The sequence below is a fragment of the Myotis daubentonii genome, chromosome 5 (genome assembly GCF_963259705.1).
Source record: "Myotis daubentonii chromosome 5, mMyoDau2.1, whole genome shotgun sequence".
NCBI classification, from domain to species: domain Eukaryota; kingdom Metazoa; phylum Chordata; class Mammalia; order Chiroptera; family Vespertilionidae; genus Myotis; species Myotis daubentonii.
Genome location: NC_081844.1, coordinates 73,856,162 through 73,874,581, shown reverse-complemented (window position 1 = coordinate 73,874,581; position 18,420 = coordinate 73,856,162). Strand labels below are relative to the sequence as shown.

The 18,420-nt window shown below is 55.0% G+C and overlaps 1 protein-coding gene across 2 annotated transcripts in view; it reads left to right on the top strand.

Annotated features, from left to right (window-relative positions):
• Nucleotides 1–16,217: 16,217 nt before the first annotated feature.
• The window catches only part of UNC5A (unc-5 netrin receptor A), a 57,808-nt gene continuing 55,605 nt past the window's right edge, over nt 16,218–18,420 (top strand). For both annotated transcript variants that reach the window (XM_059698205.1, XM_059698204.1), the window contains exon 1: nt 16,218–16,509. In XM_059698205.1, the coding sequence (XP_059554188.1) occupies nt 16,440–16,509 (70 nt within the window). In that variant the 5' untranslated portion in view covers nt 16,218–16,439. The remainder of the gene's footprint in view (nt 16,510–18,420) is intronic.

Below are 18,420 nucleotides of genomic sequence, written 5' to 3'. Positions count from 1 at the left end.
TTTTTACAAAATCATTCACTATCTAAAACTCTCTGTTTGTTTGTTTGTTTGTTTGTTTGACTTCCCTCTACCCTGTAAGCACCTTTCCTCTTTCCTGCCGTGTCCTCCATGGGAACCGTGCGTGGCCCAGGGTAGACCCTTCACCAAATGGGAACTGAGTGAAGCCAGGGCCACCGGGTTTATTTGTCGATCAACTGGGTGTTTAGGTAGCACCGCACGCAGACTTGCAATTGCTGAGTGGCAACCATCTCCTCACTCTGGCAGAACTCATGAGGTTCTGGTGGAGCCCAGGTGGTCGTGAGCCAGGGCACTACGGAGTAAGCCAGTTCCCAGCCAAATCACAGGACACCCAGCGTGTGCTGAGCGCTCCCATCCAGACAGAGCGAGAAAACCTGGCCTGCCACTCCCGGAGCTGGGAACCCACCGGGGAGGCCCAGGTGCCTCCCTTCACCCCAGGTGCTCTGGTGTCCCCTGTGCCAGGCAGCCCAGTGGTGCAATCCAGAGAGGTGAGCTGGCCAGAAGATACGGGCATCAGGGTGAAGGGGAAGGCAGGTGTCCTGTGAGCGCCTTTGGGGTAGGAGACCTGCTAGTCTGTGGGCCCTGAGGGTCTCTGAAGGTTCTTGAGTGCCTGGTACAGAAGGAGCCGTGTGGACACATGAGATGCCTGTGGGGAAGAAGCAGAGACCTGTCCTAGGGGTGGCTGGGCCTGGGGATCCGAGTGGAGGGTCCCCTCCCCAAAGCCCCTCCTCTTCTGTCCTTCTCCTTCCTCCCCCTTCGCCTGGCTGCTCCTCTCCGTTCTGTTGCATGCTGGCCTCCACAGGATGAGCTTTCCTGGCTGTGCCAATCTTGCTGCCACCTGTTCGCTGTGCTGGAGCCAGCAAAGTGGCTCAGCTTCAAACCCAGAGCAGCTGGGAGAGCGAGTGCCAAGCCTCGTCATTTCCCCTGCTCCCCTCCTTTGTTGCGACACAGCAGCTTCGGCTCCTGTCACCTGCTGTCAGCTGGGCAGTCCCTTCTCTTCCCCCACCGTGCCCCGTGCCCCTCCAGACTCCTCCAGGCCTCCTAGGCCTCAGCCTCTCAGGGTGAGGCTGCAGAGCTGGGCGCAGGCTGGGCATTCACTATTGCCCTCACCACCCTGCCTGGCCCCCCACCCAGCCCCGGCTCGCAGTCCCCTTTCCTTCCCCCACTTCCTGTGGGATCCCTGAACTTCCTGCTCCCAGGAGCCTCCAACAGAAGGACTGAAGCTCGGGTCAGGCTCTGAGAGAGCCAGGAGGTGTCCTGTTTTACCCGCCGCGCCCATGACAGAGCACGTGGCCAGGGACACCTGCAGGCAGAGCAAGTTCTAAACCTCCAGGAGAGGGAGGGCTCCGGAAACTTCCTGCAACAGCAATCCCACCCACGCCAGCGGCTGAGTCCCAGCCCGGCCCCTGTAGCTCACTCGCTGGCTGCATGACCATGGCAAAGCCCCTCTGAACCTCAGTGCCCTTGGATGCCAATGGGCGAGGCCACTGCCTGCCCACCCAGTGCCACTGCGAAGAGCGCACAGAGGACTGGTGCCTTGAACTCCTTTGGAACCAAGGTAGGGATATAATTAAACATGCGTGGGACGGGGAAATGCAAACTGGAGAGGACTGTGCTGCCGCGGAGCTGCTTCTGCTTTCTCATGGGGTGCGGATGGGCTCCCAGCGAGGAAGCAGGCCCTGTGGCCAGAGCATGTGTATGCCAGCCTCTGGGAGGAAGATGCGGGCTGTATCTGTCTGCAGAAATACTAGCTCCAGCTGAGGGGGCATCTGAAGGCTGAGAGAAAGACACATCAGAAGATAGAGCAAGACACGGGCAGACAGACAAATAAACACAGATGAAATAGCCGGTGAGGCCGATGGCTCTCCTGATGGGAACAGACAGACTGTGGCTGGGTTCCCATGGCCTGGGGCCTTTCTCTGCTCCACCAGGGCCCTTCCCTGCCTCCTGCCTTGGGTTAGTAGCTCTCACAGACAAGGGCCTGTGGGCACGTGGGGACCCATGGAGGACGGGGGGGGGGGGGGGGGGGGGGGAGGGGCGGTAAAGGGAGACCTGGATCCTCCAAATCCTGAGATGGTACTGAGACGGGAAGTCGTCTCTGGCATTTGGGGGAAGAGATCTTCACTTGGCACAAATGATTTGGGGTCTGAGGAGGTGTGCCCTTGTTGGTGATAGTAACAGGAACGGAAGGCCATTTCCACGGGGGTCGGGGGGCAGTTATCTGGGGCTGAGTCATCGAGGAGAAGCTGAGGAGGCTGGTGGAGAAATCACAGTGACTGCTCAAGGTTGTCAAAGGGCATCTTCCCTCCCCTCCCCCCCCCCCCCCCCCCGCCATCCTGATGCCCAGAGCTGGGGGCTGCCACACTCTCGCATTGGCGGGGGTCAGCTAAGCTGGGCTGGGGGGTGCCAGTTCCAGCAGGATGTAGGCAAGGCAGGGGCTCAGGCTGGCAACCCTGCTTCCCCTGTGCCCCTGCCCTGCATCCTCCCACAACTGCCAGACTGCTCTTTCGAGAATGGTTATCAGATCTGTCTTCCCTGCTTACTGCCCCCTCCCATGACTTCCCATTGCGCATAGTGAAGCTCAAATTCGACCACGGCTTACAAGGGCTTGGGATCTGCCCTGCCTGCCTCTCCAACCTCATGTCCCCGCACGTCCTCACTCACTGCCCTCCATCCACACTGGCCTTATTGTTTCCTCAGCCTGGTCCCCCCGCAGGGCCTTTGCGCTTGCTGTGCTCTCCGACCGGGACACTCAAACCATCAGTTCTTGCCTTCGTTGCCTTCCTCTCTTCATTTAGGTTCAGCGGAGAGGGTTTTCCACACCCTGGTTAGTGCTCCCTCCGTCCTCGAGGCACTATCGCATCTCCCTGGGTTTTGCTCATTTCTGTTCTGCGTAGCACATACCCCATGTGAAAATATTTCTTTAGCATGTTTCCAGTCTGTCTTTTCCCTCTAAAATGCAAGCTCCTGTCTTGTTCACTGCTCTTTCCCATTGTCTGTGGCAGAGCCTGGAACACAATAGGCAGTTAATAAATTCCTCCATGAATGAGTGAATCACAGAGGAAGAGGCCAAGTGGCCCTGGACAGGGAGCACGTGCCCAAGAAACTGAACAGGACCGGAGGCAAAGCAGCTGGAGGAGGGGCCAGGGCCAGCCAGACCTCCGGGGGGCTCATGATGCCAAGGCCCATGCTACCACCTGCTTCCCTGGTTTACCTCATTTAATGTTCATCACCTGAAGATGGTATATTATTAGCCCCATTTTACAGATGAGGCAGCTGAGGCTGCACGTGTCCAAAGGCACACCACTTATAAAAAAAGAGTGGGGTTGTGACCCCACATCACACACTTTCTCCTCCGTGGCACTTGGCCTCCCCGCTGGTTAAGAACAGTCTTAGGGCTGAGCCCCTCTGACTCCCTGGAGTCACTCACAGTCACCGTCCTTAAGGGGCTTAGCCTGCTGGGGAGGGCAGCAGAGAGAAGTTGAGGACAGAAGCTTACAAGGACCCCAGGCTGAAGGGGACAGTGGCCAGGAAAGAGAGGCCAGGAGGGTGGTGGGCAAAGGAAGGGTGGACGGAGGTCTGGCTTTGACTGGAAAGAAGGCCCTGAAGGAGACCTCCAGGATGGAAATGACCACAGGCTTGGATGCGAGTCCTAGTCCTGCTTCTGGCCACACATCTCACCCCTGGCTTCACCATCCTCCTTTGTGGAATAGAGATAATATGTCCAACCCCCACCCCCACACCCACCCCCACCCCCACAGAGTTGCTCTAAGAATGAGCCAAGCCCTATGCATGAGAATGTTTTCATAACCCTTCAAGAGTTATACAAATGTGAATTGATGAGGACTCATTGGCTTCAAGGGTCAGAAATCTACTTCAATCTGGCTCACACTCCAAGAGGTATTCATTGGCTCTTACAAATAAAAGTCCTCAAGGCGGGGGAGGTTTGGCTTCAGGCATGGCTGGATCGGGGTGCTCCTCTGGGGGGCTCCCATCCTAGTAGGCTTTCACCAATGGGTGGCCATTAGCCTCTCCAGGTCCCCGCTGACAGCTGACCAATCCCACCTGAAAGGGAGCATCGCCTGTATAAGCCCCAGCGTCAGTCCCAAGATCGGTTCTCATCGGTACGAACTGGGGGCCCAACCTGGACCAACACTGTGGAGGCTAGGACACTGGGAAACTCCGATTGGCCACCCCTGGAGCTAAGGGTAGAACTGGCTCCATTTGAACCATAAAGACACTGAGTGCTGGCGGTGAAGGCTCCCCAAAGCAAAACGGGGTTCTGCTATCAGGAGAGAGGGTCTGGGAGCCCGGCTGGCAAACCACAGACGTTCCTGACAAGACGGTGGTGGCATCGTCCTCCTTCCAGCTGGTACTGCAGAGCAGCACTCTTTAAGGCCCCAGGTCCCGGGAGGCTCCACTCCGCGGCTGCCTGAGGAGGCCACTTCCTTGGGAGCGTATTGACTAGCACGGCTGTGAGAGTTAAACAGAATTGTTCTGCGAATGTGATTTGTAAACAGTGAAAACACCCTCCAAATGTTCGAGATTGTCCTTAACGTTGTTTAAAATAGGAGCAGGGCGGGAAACCGCAGGATTCTGGAGCTGAAAGGCGCTTAGAAATCATTGGCCGTCCCACACCCGCCTTTATAGTCATCACCTCAAGGCAGCGGGGAGAATGAATTTCAGATAAAGATCACGCCCTGTCACTCCCCTGCCTGAACCCTCCACTGGCTTCCTTTGCTCTTGGAATTGTTGCCATTCCCCTCCCGTCTCAAGGGCCCTCGCCCACCATTCGGACTCCAGCCCGCCTTATCCCCTCCTGCCATCCCCAGGTACCCCACTGCATTGCCTTTCCTTTGGTCACACAGATACACTGAGCTAATGTCTTGGATGCTTTGCACTTGCTGTTCCCTTTGCCCAAAACACGCCCCACCCCCCCATCTTCAAATAGCTGCTACTTTCTCGTCACTGTTCGTCTCCACTCAAACATCACCTTCTCAGAGGCTCACTCCCCTGGTTTGGATTGGACACCCTCCACACCTTCTCCCTCCACTCTCTCTCACTTTACCCATTTGATAGTCTTCTCCAGTTGGAGTTTATCTCATTGGTTTCTATGTTGGCTTATTTGTTGTGCGTTCCTATCTTGCCTGTCACCCTTCTCCCTCCCACCGCCCCCCCCCCCCCCCCGGGATAATCAGGTCCAAGAAAACAGGATCTTCACAGAGTACAAGGGCCTGGCATATAGTAGAAGATCGAGAAATACTTGTTGGCCCTGTCTGGGTCTCAGTTGGTGGGAACATCATCCTGTTCACCAAAAGGTTGCGAGTTCGATTCCCAGTCAGGACACATACCTAGGTTGCAGGTTCAATTCCTGGTCAGGCCCCATACATGAAGCAATCAATCAATGTTTCTCTCTCATATCAATGCTCTCTCTCTCTCTCTCTCTCTCTCTCTCTCTCTCTCTCTCCCTCTCTCTCTCTCTCTCTCTCTCCAATAAACATATCTTCAGGTGAGGATAAAAACAGAGAAGAAATACTTGTTGAATGAATGAGTGTATGGATGATAGGTGGGTGGATGATTGAGTGGATAGCTGGATGGATGGATAGATGGATGAGTGGATGGGTCAGTGGGGAGAGAGATGAGTGAATGAGTGAGTGGATGGGTGGATGGGTAGATGGTGGGTGGATGGGGGCATGGCTGGGTGGATGGATGGGGAGATGGGTGGATAGGTGAGTGATTGAGTAAATAGGTGGATAGATGGCTGGACTAAGCTCATATCTTATGTTTCTTGCCCTTTAAAAAAGTGTGCCCTGCTCTAACCAGTTTGGCTCATAGGGTAGAGCGTTGCCTGTGGACTCAAGGGTCTCAGGTTCGATTCTGGTCAAGGGCATGTACCTTGGTTGCGGGCACATACCCAGTAGGAGATGTGCAGGAGGCAGCTGATCGATGTTTCTCTCTCATCGATGTTTCTAATTCTCTATCCCTCTCCCTTCCTCTCTGTAAAAAAAAAAAAAAAAAAAAGTGTGCCCTGTTACCCCCTTTAGACTAGGAATTTACTTGGAGCTCTGGTAGCTAGAGACCCTCCAGACCCCCGCTTCATCCAGCTCACACACCGTGGCCTTCGTGCCACCTGCTCTATTCTCTGAATTCAGCTGACTTCAAAGCCCATTAAACCGATCATTAGGAGGTTAATAAAACCCCTTTCCCTGCATGGGCACACTCTGCCTTCACCTGCTGCCCACTGCCCACAGCGGGGCCTGCTTCACTGTTGCCAGGAGCTGGGAGAGAGCTTGTCTGCGCCACCCCCCTCCACCACCACCACCTGCCTGGCAGCCATGCAGGTGAGCGTGGTCCTCACGGCAGCCTGCAGGGAGGTGTGTCACTCAGCCCTGTCTCTGCAGGACTGTTTGGGGAGGTGAGAAGTGGAAGGTGGCCTGTCTCTTTGAGGACTCCACACCTGAGCTGGGGGGACTGCGAGGTTGGCAGGGGGTGGCTGCTGAGGGGGCCTGTGGCAGCCTCACATGCAGGCAGCCTTCTGTGAGCTGCCCTGGTGCTGGTGTCTTGGCGACAGAGGCTGGAGGGGGAGGGGCCTGCTGTGACCTTGGCTCACTCTGATCTGAGAACAGGGTCCAGGGGACATTCGGGCCGGCAGGACGCGGGCGAGGACCCTGTCGGGAGCAGGATGACCCACTGGGCTGAGACCACATGCAGAGGATGCCTCGATGCACGTCCCAGGCCATGCTTAGCACGAGGTCCCGAGGGCCAGGGAGGCTCCTCTCCCTCTCTGGGAAATGCCACCTCCGTGATGTCTGACTGAAGAAAACATCAACTCCCCACGTCATTGTTTTTTGTTGTTTTTGTGTGTGGTATTTGTTTTTTGGGGGGTTTTGGGGGGGCGGGGGGGGGGACGGAGCACACTGCATAAAGGTACATACAGTAAGAGGCCATGCTGTAAAAAAAATCTAAAACCAAACGAAACGGTGTCTCGTTATATCCCCATATACACCTGTGTGCATTCAGCGACAGGCCCAGAGGCTACACACCAGACTTTCACCAGCGGTTCCCTCCCTGGAAAAAACTGAGATTTGAAGCCGAGTTATTTGTAGCACCCACCCCTCCCCCCCGCCTTTTTTTTTTTTTTTTTACAAAAATAAGGAGTATGTTTTATATGTAAAATTTTAAATTAATTTTAAAAGATATTCATCAAGGATGTCATTTAGAGTGTGAGGGTCAGCCCTAACCCTGAAGGAAGTGGCATGAAGGGTCATGAGAGGGTCCCCACTGGCGTAGCAGCCCCTCTCCCCCACCTCCAATTGGGCCTTACTGCAGACACACCCTGGAGCTTCCCTGGGGCAGAGCACCTCCGGCTGCCTTCCCAGACCTGACCCTCCTTGCAGCTTCCCCCCCTCCTCCATACTCCCCCCACTCCCCCGCCCCCCCCCCCCCAGGTGGCTGATGCAGAGCCAGGAATCAGTTCCAGGACTACGGGAGCAGGGAGAGTGGGGAGCCAGGCCGAGGAAGCGGGAGCGTTCTGCTCCACTGACCCCATCGCGCCAGGGCTGCAGCGTCTCTGCTTCCTCCGGCCTGCCGGCGGAGTGACAGCATCCGCGTGCTCGTGGAAGGGGGTTATTTTATTAACCAGATAGATTAAGCATCTCTCCTTCTAATTACCAGTTTAATTAACCTTGGCACACAGTATGTACCAACCCCCGAGGGACTGAGTCAGAATTGCCACGCTGGCTGAGCACCACCCATCTGCCGTTCGCTACCCTCAGCTGGCCCTCAAGGGACCTGGGCAGTGGGCTCTGAGGACCAGGGGTGAGCAGAGAGAAATGTGGGAAGGGGTTGTCAGGAACCTCTTAGGAAGGTCTTGCTGTGGGTTCTGGATTCCAACATGGCTGCCTTTTCAGCAACCCTTCTGCAAGTGACCCTGAACAAGGTGGCTACAGGGAACTCAGCCTGGGCCACCCCGCTTAGGTCTCCCAAGTGCCTGTTGGGCAGCAATGTGCCCTGGGCAAAGCCTGGAACTGATTAGAAGACTTCATTCAATTGTCACTTACTGGACGGTGATGCTGCAGGTGCTGCCTTCAATGCCCCGAGCCTCAGTGTTCTCATCTGTAAAATGAGCACAGTAATATGGTAATATGTAGGACATGGGACAACTTATGAGGTTTAATTAGAGAAAAGAGTTCAAGATGCCTTGTAAACGATACCCATCCATCCATCCACCCATCCATTCAGCCAGCACCTATTTTTGCAGCGTGCGCAATGTGTTACAAACGTAAGCGATGATGAGCAAGGAGAATTTAGAGACCAAGTGCCTGGCTGAGAACCCAAGAGTCACCCCTATGTGCACACACACCCCTTCCTGACCAGTCGCCACCCCCCATTCAGCACACTCTTCACATACTTGCACACCACACACGGGGCACACGCATTCTTCTTCACAACCATGAACAGAACACACAGCATCTCAGAAACCTGCATGAAGACGACTGCCTGGCTTCTCTGTTATCAGGAAGTGAGGAGGCCCCGGGAAAGGGTTTCTATATTTATTTATTTGAAAGCTTATTAAAACCCTCACCTAGTCTCCGTCACTAGTGCAGTGTTATTGGAGCCTCCCAGTGTCTGTGTGGGAGGGCGAGGATGGGAGCGTGTATATCTGCATAGACGTGAGAGAGAAGCCTTTCCATGCGTTGGTCTGTAAGGTGCACTGGCCTGTGTGCACCTGTGTGTGCCTGTGTGTGTCCGGGCATGGAGTGAGGGGTGTATGTTATGCTCATGCTTCTTAGGAAAACCTATTGTGTTTTCCAACCTATTTTTCACTATTGTCCCATAAGTAGCCCAGAAAACATGTTTTTTTCCTAATCGCCCCCTCTCTGAGATTGTAATGGCACAGACACCCTGTATATCTGTTCATGTAGATCTGTGCTTTGTATGAAGAAGGTCAGATTTTTTCCACCCACCTCCACCTTCAAAGAGCCAATTTCTGTCCCCCTTGGGGGGAAATATTGCCCCTTTTGAGAATTCTTGATGTAGAACAAGAGTGTCTGGTTTTAAGGGCCTGTGATCCTGGCATTATTGCCATGATTCAAAGTCTTAGGGGCCCAAGTGAAACCCCATGAAAATGCAGGTTCCTGGGCCCCACCTGGAGATCCCAGAGTAGGCCTGGGAAGGAGTCCAGAAATCTGGGTTTAACAAGCTCCGAAGGGATTCTGACACTCTGGCTGAGGGAGGACTCTGGGGCAGAAGAGGGTTTAGAACAGTCAGGGGCCATCTAGCCTGAGGGGAGAGTGCCTGTCTGGAGCCCCTCCCATCCCAAAGAACTTGGAATAACCCACAAAGGCTGTGGGCCTGGCCATCAGAGACCCCCTGTATCAGAGCTGCCCCAGGGCTCCCCAAAGGAGATTTGAGAGCCCATCATGCTGACCAGGACTTAGAGAACACATGATGAAGAGTGTGTCCCCAAGACCAGGACCATGTGGCTTGAGTCTAGAGCACTGACCCTGTGCCTGTACCCCATTTCCATCTGTTTGATAGAGCCACAGATTCCCCTCTCCACAGACTGGAGCCTCCCTTCTGGAAGGCCCAACCTCCCCCCTTTCCTGGGGATTCAATGTGCCAGGCACTGGGAGAAGAGGCAGTTTTTCTCGCCCTGCCCACCAGACCAGCCCTGGAATTGGAACTGGAGCTCCAAGCTGTCAAGGGTTGGAACCCCGTCTGGGAGTTGCCAAGGAACTGGTAACAAATTCAGTTAAAAACAGAGACCTCCTACCTGGCCCGCCCTTTGTGGGTGCCAAAGAGAGGCCCTGCCTCTTTGGAGGACTGACTGGTACCAAGCCCAGCCCTGGGTGTCTGAGTGATCAGGACAGAGAGGACCGATTGACTCGCTGTGGGTAGCGGCTCAGTAAGGGGTCACCACGGGGCAGAGGGGAGCCTGGAGGAGGGAGGGAGGGGCCATGTGATGGCTGAGGAGGGAGGTGGGCTGGGGGCAGGAGTCAGGGCATGATGGCAGGAGAGGGGAAAGTGAGATGAGAGTGGATGGGAGATGGAGACAGAGGAACCTGGAGAAGGAGCAGGCAGAGGGGGACACTGCAGTCTGGTGGGGAAGCCAGGAAGGCATCCTTCTTCCTCTCTTAAGCTTTTAGAGGCACCAGAGCATCTTGCTAATTGTTCATCTCCCAGAGACGCTAATGAAATTAACTCTGCAAAATGCTCATCAGGTCATCTGCAGAGGGCACGGTGCCAGATTTCCATTTGGTCCAATCCCGTCCTCCTCCTCCTCCACAACTCCTGCCCCTTCCCGATAATTTCCCGCCCCCTCCTTTTCACAAGCTCCTCAGCAGGAAACACCTCACCTCCAAACCTGCCTGCGAGTGCCCACTAGAAATGGGGGCTGCGTAGCCAGGGAAACCCGAGTCTGAGATGCCACAGAGCTCATAGAGCTGGAAAGGTTGTCTCTGGGTGTGAGCATTTCTCTCTCTGTGTGTGTGTGTGTGTGTGTGTGTGTGTGTGTGTGTGTGTGATAGCATATATATCATAGGAGCATACATCTCCAATAAAACCATTTGTTAGACTGAATATTCCTGTAATCACTCAGCAAGCATTTCTAGAGCAGCATTTAGATTTAAATCCTTGTTCTGTCCCTGACCAGCTGAGTGGCTTTAGGCAAGTTACATCCCCTCTCTGTGCCTCAGTTTTTGTATCAATACAATGGGGACAATAATCACATCTACTTCATAAGGGGCTATGAGAATTGAAAGAGATAAATCAGGTAAGGAGCTTAGCCCTGTGCTGGGCACTGGGTAAGGGCTCAAGAAATGCCTGGCACTGTCCTTGGTCCTGAAGGCTACAAGCCACAATCTCAGTTGCTGTGCTGAGGCAGAGGCCCAGGCACGGATGTGAATAATCTGTGCAGGAAAGAAGTAGGGGCATGCGGAAATGTTTTTACATGTATGTAAATATATACAGGGAATTTATGCATGTTTAGTGATTGTGTTCAGTTGCAGGTATGCCATACACATGTGTGAGTTGGGTGTGGGAAATGCATTTATGTTAGGAGCAGAGACTTGGTGTTGGCATGCTGTGTGTGTGTGAGCGTGTGTTTGATTCAGGGTATTGGGGTTGGGTGCTGGGGTTCTGTGTACAAAAGGGACTGGCCCAGATGTTGCTGGAGGTCCTCTGAAAGGGTTTGTTTCTAGTTCTCTTTTCCCTCTCAGTCCCCAAACATTCTTCACGTGCCTGATGATCTGGCAGGTGAAGAATGTGTGGGGGTTACACCCTAACACAACTGGGAGGATACCTGTGTCCTCTCCCACAGGCTGCAGCTTCCCCCACCGGCTAGCATTGAGCCTTGTAAACAATATGCACTAATAAATGCTTGCCTTCGCCCGGGAAAGGCCCTAGAACAGGAATCTAGAAAGGATAGTTCTGTATCATTCTCTCAGGTGCAAATAAAAGAAACTCAATGGGCTTAAACAATAAAAAAAGAAATATACTGACTCATGTAACTGGAAAAGCAGGGACATATCTGACAGCTTCAGGAGCAGCTGGATCCTGAGTGATAAACCAGGGCTCAGAATCTGCTCTTCTCCTCGCATAATGGCAGCTCCATAACCTCCTTTCCTCTGCTCCAAGTCCAACAGGAGAAAAAATTCTTTCTCTCCTTAGTTCCAGCAAAAGTCCTAGAGATGGGCCTCCGTGGCTTGGCTTGAGTCATGTGTGCATCCCTGAAAGAATCCCTGTGGTTCAGGGATGTAAATGCTAAGTGGCCAGGACTGAAGCATGCGCCATCCTCTGGAACGGGGGGTGGGGTAACACCACATGAATCTCGAGCACTGACAGTGGGGAGGGAACACAGGGGGATGCTGCTTCCAGAAGACGGAAGCTGGATGCTGAGCATTGGGTAGGTTTGAATGCTGGGATCAGGGCAAGGGCCATCCAGAACCAGTGTGGGGTTGCGAAAAGCAAGTCCTGCCTGATGAACTACCTTCCTGCTGGGCTGGGTTATTGGCCTGGTGGATCAGGGCAATGCTGGAAGCTCCTGGTCTGGGGCCCTGCAGGGCATCTCCATTTATTTTGTGGGTGCAGCAATGAGATGTGAATTGAACGATGGTGTGGGTAGAGGTTTCCCAAGTGGATGAAAAGAGAAGCTGACTTACTGCCCTGGAGCAATTTGCAAGGCAGGCTCTGTCCTTGGTCCTGCCCTCAGCCACCTGTTTAGTAAGGCCTTGGTGGAAGGTAAGTATGACTCCTAATCTCGTCTGAGGGTGACAGGAGGCTGAAGAAAATAACAAGGACCCTGCCTGCAGCCTCCACACTCTGAAAGAGCTCCATATGGAGAAGAGGAATTAGTCGTAATACAATGGAATAGAAACGTGATGAAATGAAGTCTCTGCATTTAAATTCAGAAAGCCAGCAGCTCAACGGCAGACGGGGAGCACCCAGTTGTTGGCAGCACCTATGGCAAAGACCTAGGGCAGTGTGCCTCAAAGTGCGGCCTTCAGATCACTGGCACGGGTAGAAATAGCCGGGGGAGGGGGAGGACTTGGTAAAAGTACAGATTGCTAGATGCCTCCCAGGCATCATAGGGCATGGCCTGCAGGTTTGCATGGTAACTAGCATCACGGGACCTTCTGGCACACCTCTAAGTCAGTGATGCCTCGCCACAGGCTCTGAGGTCCCTCAGTCCAGTGGGCATTAACAGTGCGATGGTATGGCCAACAGCTGACTGGGACACTGCTTACGCATCAGCCACGTGGGCAGATGTGCCAACCCCCTCCAAGAAGTGCCTTCAGAAGAGCAGCCTTGCTGTAGAGCACCTCAGTGCTCCAGGGTATCCAAGCCAGGGCCCCAGAGCCCAGCTGCGGTGCCAGTGGCAGAAGCAGAACTATTTGGCCCAGAGGAAGAAAATTCATGATAGACCCTGACTTTGTGTTCTGAAGTAAAAGAAGAAAAGGGCTGAAATAACAGAAGCAAAAGAGGTAGCAGACATGCTTGATGGGGTTCCGGAAAGTGAACCCAACGAGAAGCAGATTCTTGTTCCCTAGAGAGAAGAAACTCCTGGCCAGCAGAAGGGTCAGGTGAAACCTGCGCCCTGTCACTGGGATTTTACAAGAGGGCTACAGACACTTGTTGGCAGGTACCACTTAGATGGGGTTTGGCCCCTCCCTCCCTTCAAGTCGGGGGCTCAAGGGAAAAGGAGGTTGGAGATGCCAGGAGCCTTCCTTCCATTTGGCCACCTACCCTCGGGTCTGAGACAAGTCCTTCCTGACAGCCCTCCTGAAGCTTAAGCAGAATTCAAGTGAGATGTGCACTCCCCATCTCTGCAAGGACAGCCTGCCCCCTTTCCTGACACTCCGAGTACCACTTGGGAGGGGACAGCTGAACTGAGATCTGCATGACTAAAAGGGACCAACATGTGACAATCTGGGGACAGAGTGTTCCAGGAAGGAAAGCAAACAGGAGGCACAAAGGTGGAGATGAGCTTGGTTGCTGGAGGAGCACAAGGAAGGCCACAGGCCAGGGCCGAGGCTGGCAGGGCACAGGTCGTGCTGGGCTTGAAGCCTGTGGTCATCATGAGCACCACTCTCCATGCATTTCAGGTGCTGCCTTCCAGGCACATGGCAGGATTGCACTTTCTGGCCTTTGTGGGGTCAGGCTGGGGGGCCAGTTCTGGCCAATGGATTGTGATTGGAAGTTACATGTGTCATTTCTGGGCTGAGCCATTCATTGCTGGTGGGTGTACTTCCAGAGCTCCCTTTTCCTGTTCTTCACTGACCAACAGGGTTCCAGAGAGTGGCTGCTTCGTCAGCCTGGGCCGGTGAGTGAGGATGATCTGGAGCAGCAGCCCCATAACGGACAAGTGAGAAATAAACCTTTGTTGATTTAAGCCACTGATATTTAAGGACTGTTTGTTACCACAACATAACTGCTACACAGTGAAAGAGAGAAACAGAGAAGTGAACAGATCAACCAAACTGGACAGAAAAGGAGAACCTTTGCTCTCCTGTACCCAATACCTTACTCCCAAATTTTAATCCCAGAGCAGAAATTGCAGGAGGAAATGTAAGGAGGGTGGACATTGAAATCAGGCCTCCCAGGGACCAATCTCAGCTAGCCCTGCAGTCATGGCATAAGGTTGGCCTTAGGCATAAGGCACTTTCCTTCCCTCAAGCCCAAGTTACCTCATCTGTATAATGGGAATAGAATGTTTATTTATCAGGATTGTATGTAAGGAACAAACCAAATTATAAATGCAGGAAAGAACATAGCAGAGTCCAGCACACACCATTATGATATCATCTCATATTCCAGCCCCTAATCTCAGTCCTTCATCCTCAACCACCCCCTACCAGTGCTCAAACCCTGGTTCCTAATCATTTCCCCTCCTAGGAGCTCAAATGCAGGTTCTGCTACTGTTTCACCTCTCCTACCCACCTCTTCCCTGGGAGCATGGTGGGGCCCAGGCAAATACTGCTCCCCCCCCCTCTCTCTCTCTCTCTCTCACACACACACACACACACACACACACACACACACACGCACACACCAGTGGGCTAGATCAAGCCCTCCTGACACAGAGTACAAACAAGCAACCCCCAAAGCAGAGTGCAAAAACCAGAGGCTGGTGCATATTTATGGACATTTTCATCTGGGCTCACATGAAGTTTAAATATTTTTATTTTTCAGTTAAAGATTTTAGGTCAGAAGGTTTCACATGCAATGGCTTCTATTGAAGTCTATGGGAAAATTGGAAGATGTGGCCAGTACTGAGCCATATTCCACACACACACCCACAAACGGCACCTGGAGCAGAAGAGCCAGCTGTCTCTAAATTTAGCTGGGATCCTGTGCCCAGTTCCCAGTGCTGGTGTTCCTCCCTGGCACTGATGCCCCGTGCCTGCAAATGTGTATCTGGACACTGGCTGGTGATTTTTATATAGAGTTAAGAGAAAAGCAAAAACATTTCTCATAACTCTTTTCTATCAATACTGGGAAACAAAAGACAGACCAAGAGAGGGCCTCGTGTTTCAAGAAATATAGTAGACCTCATATCTCTTTGTGGAAGCCAAGACCATTCTTATACCGCCCAGCGTGCAGTACCAATATGTATTATCTTCCGGCCGCTGTAGGCGTTTTAGTTTGCGACTCTGCCCTCTCCTTTCTCAACCCCCTCCCGACCCAGCGTAGGGCCTCTTTTTCTGACCACTCGCCCCATGCACAAGGTGCGCGTTTCTTTTTTTTTCTTTCAAGGCAACCCTCTGTTTATTTTAACCCGAATAGGGAAGGGGGTGGGGGACAGGAGCCTCCAGCAGCGGTCATTACTGGAAGGCTTCAGGAGACAACGTGACTTGCCCAAGGTCAAAGAGCTAGAAGGCGGAAGCGCCTAAAAGCCGTACCCCAGGTCTCTCTAGCTCCCAAAGCCCACCTGGTTTCTTTACGCCCACATCTCCAGCGCTGTGCGCGCTCAGGGCGCAAACACCGCGCGCCCAGTCAGCTATGCTGCGCCCTGTTGTTGTTTTCCTTAGGCGAACGGCGCCGTGGCTTAGGGAAACCTTGGGGAACGCTGAGGTGCACCAGCCTACGTGCTTGGCACTGCGGGTGGCTCCGACTCTGGCCAGCCAGGGCACCTCTGCGGGCTGGCCGGGAATCCGGGCGCTCTCCCGCAGTCCCCTATCCAAGCCGCGGGCTGGTGGCATACCGCGGCGCGCCGGCGGCCTCGGAGCGCGGCTGGGAGGCGGGAATGGGGTATGATGGAGGAAGAGGACTGCAGTGGAATCTGCCCCGGGCACCCCTGCCCCGGGCCGCTCTCTGCAGGCTGGGGCTACTTCTCGGTCGCCGCAGTCTTGGGCCCCTCCCGAGCCACCTGTGCGCAGGCTGGCGGGCCCGGGAGAGGCCGGATCCGAGAACCGATCCACTCCGGGTTTCAGACTTCTGTCCTTGTCCCTGGAGATCGCGCAGGGCGGTGGGGGACCTTCTCGCCCACCACCCCAACCCGTTCCCCGGGAGAGCCTAGGGCACCGCCAGGAGGGACCCCCGGAACTGGCGGTGGCCCGCGCGCACAGCGCCAGGCGGCCCGGCCCCTCCTTTCTTCCCCCGCCCCGCCCTGCCACCGCCCGCTCCGATATTCCAGTCCGGGTTTTGAGGCGCGCGCCGGCCCGCTCCGGGGCTGCGGGCTCCGCACGGCGGCTGGCTGGGTGCGCGGCGAGGCTGTCGCTGCGCTCCGCCCTGGCTGCATTGCTGCGCTCCGGGTGCCCAGGGGAGCCACGCGCCGCGTGCGCCCCGTAACCGGCCGCCCGTGGGAGCGCAGTCCGCTGGCATGGGCCCCGAGGGCGCCCCGGGCAGGGGCTCTGGGCTGAGGCGCTGAAAGTCGCCCTCCCGCCCGCGGGGCCCCGCGCCCGGCTTGCCCGCCAGCGGCCATGGCCGTCCGGCCCGGCCTGTGGCCAGCGCTCCTGGGCATAGTCCTCGCCGCCTGGCTCCGCGGTTCCGGTGAGTCACATGCATGCTCGGGGGAGGTTTGCGGGGGACAGTGTGCGCGAACGCTCGCTGCTCTGGAATTGGGGAGGGGGGTGTCCCTGACCCGCATTGCCGGACCCAGTTGGGAGCCCCCCGAGGCCAAACTTTGCGAGGCGGGACGCGGGGGCCGTCTCTTATTGTTGCGCAGCTTCCCCGCGCGCTTCCCCGGAAGCCTGGGTTCTGCCAAGTCCAGGAGCAGCTGCTAGCGCGCGGGGCTGGCGAGTGTAGAAGCCCCACGCCTCAGGGGCGAGGGAAGTTTGCTGGTTGCCGGCCCCAGAGCAGGGTCAGGGGTTTGAATCAACGCCCCCGGGGAAGCCTGACTTTGAGGGTTTTGACCACCCCCCAGTCCCCAGGAAATCTAGAAGGGCGGTTAAGATACCTCTTCCTGGTAGCATCTGCCTCAAACAGCTACTCACAGTTCCTAGCTTGGGCACCTGGCCTCTGCCCACGTCCAGAACACAGTGTCCTCCTCTGTCTCCGCCACACACGCTCGCACACGTACACACTCAGGCGTGGAGGCGCATACACCAGCCCCCAGCCCTTGCAGCCTGCACAGAGCACTGCGGGTCCCCCACTGGGGCTGTGGCTCCTGGGCCCCCTGGTTTGTGGGGGCCACAGTTGTGTATGGTGGATTCACTGCCGCTTCCCCATCTCCCGTTTACTACACAGCCCTTCCTCCTCCCTTTATGTCCCATTGGCCACCCTAACCTGCTTGGTAACTCAGCCCTCAACCCACCTCCTTTGGGGGGGGCGGGTCCCCTGCATCCTTTGTCTGCTCTCCCTGAGCTTCCATTCAGGCTGAGCTGTTGAGTCCCCTGATCTCTGCCCCTCCACTCATGCAGTTAGCAGAGCTGAACTTATTTATGAGTGTAGGGGGAGGGGGTCATATATGTGATCATGGGGCTTGCCCTAGCAGTTCTTGATTCTTGCTGCCCCAGGAACCTGTGAGGTGCCCCCTCTGCTTGGCCAGGCCATTTTTAATCCCAGGGGTGTCGGGAGGGAGTGTTGGGCTTCCTGAGATTCAAAGCCAGACTGATCGAAGATCAATGCGTGATTGCTCAGAGACCAGTCAGATGATTGAGGCTGATAGCTGTTTCCTTAAAGGGACGCTGTGTAGCACATCCTGCACCCACCACTGTCTGGCCACCCTACTATGCTGCCCCTCAGTCCTCCATCCACCACATCTCATCCACTCTATATCCCTTCTCTATCATCCCATCATCCCCCCCAAATCCTCACTTTAACAAACCTTTCTGCACCATGACCTCTCCTTCTAATCCTGACCTAGCTGGGAGACTGCACTGCCTCTGGGTGTGTGTTCATATTGCACACATGTGCATGTTAGGAGTATATGTGCCACACTCAGGGTGCAGCTGCACCACTAACCATCAAGAGCTGCAAGCGTTCATGTTCCTCACTCAGGGAAGGTGTCACCAGATAACGAGTAGGTGCCCAGGGGAAGGTTACGAGTGAGACGTGCGAGAGGGCTGTGTGGTCATATCTGCATATTGCCCATGTAAGCATGTGTGAGGGCTGTGAGTTGGCATGTGTGTCCTGGTGATGACAGGGCATGGCAGTGTATGCAGCACTGGTCTGTGTATGGCCTGCCGCGCATGTGTGATTGTTGTGAATAGTTGCACAGGTGAGCATATGTAGGTAAGGGGGTGATGGGTTCTGGTGAAACAGAGAACCATAGCCTTGGGGGTGGGGGGTGCCACATGGATTCCTCAGGAGGCTGCAGAGTTGGGGGACTGCATCCCTGGTTGGTGGGACACCTGTTGAGGCCTGGCCCACGGTTGTCCAGGGAGCTGGCTGGTGGGCCACTGTGCCATAGGACTGCCCTGGAGCAGAGCCTCCGGGCATCCACTCACAGGCCTGTGGGAG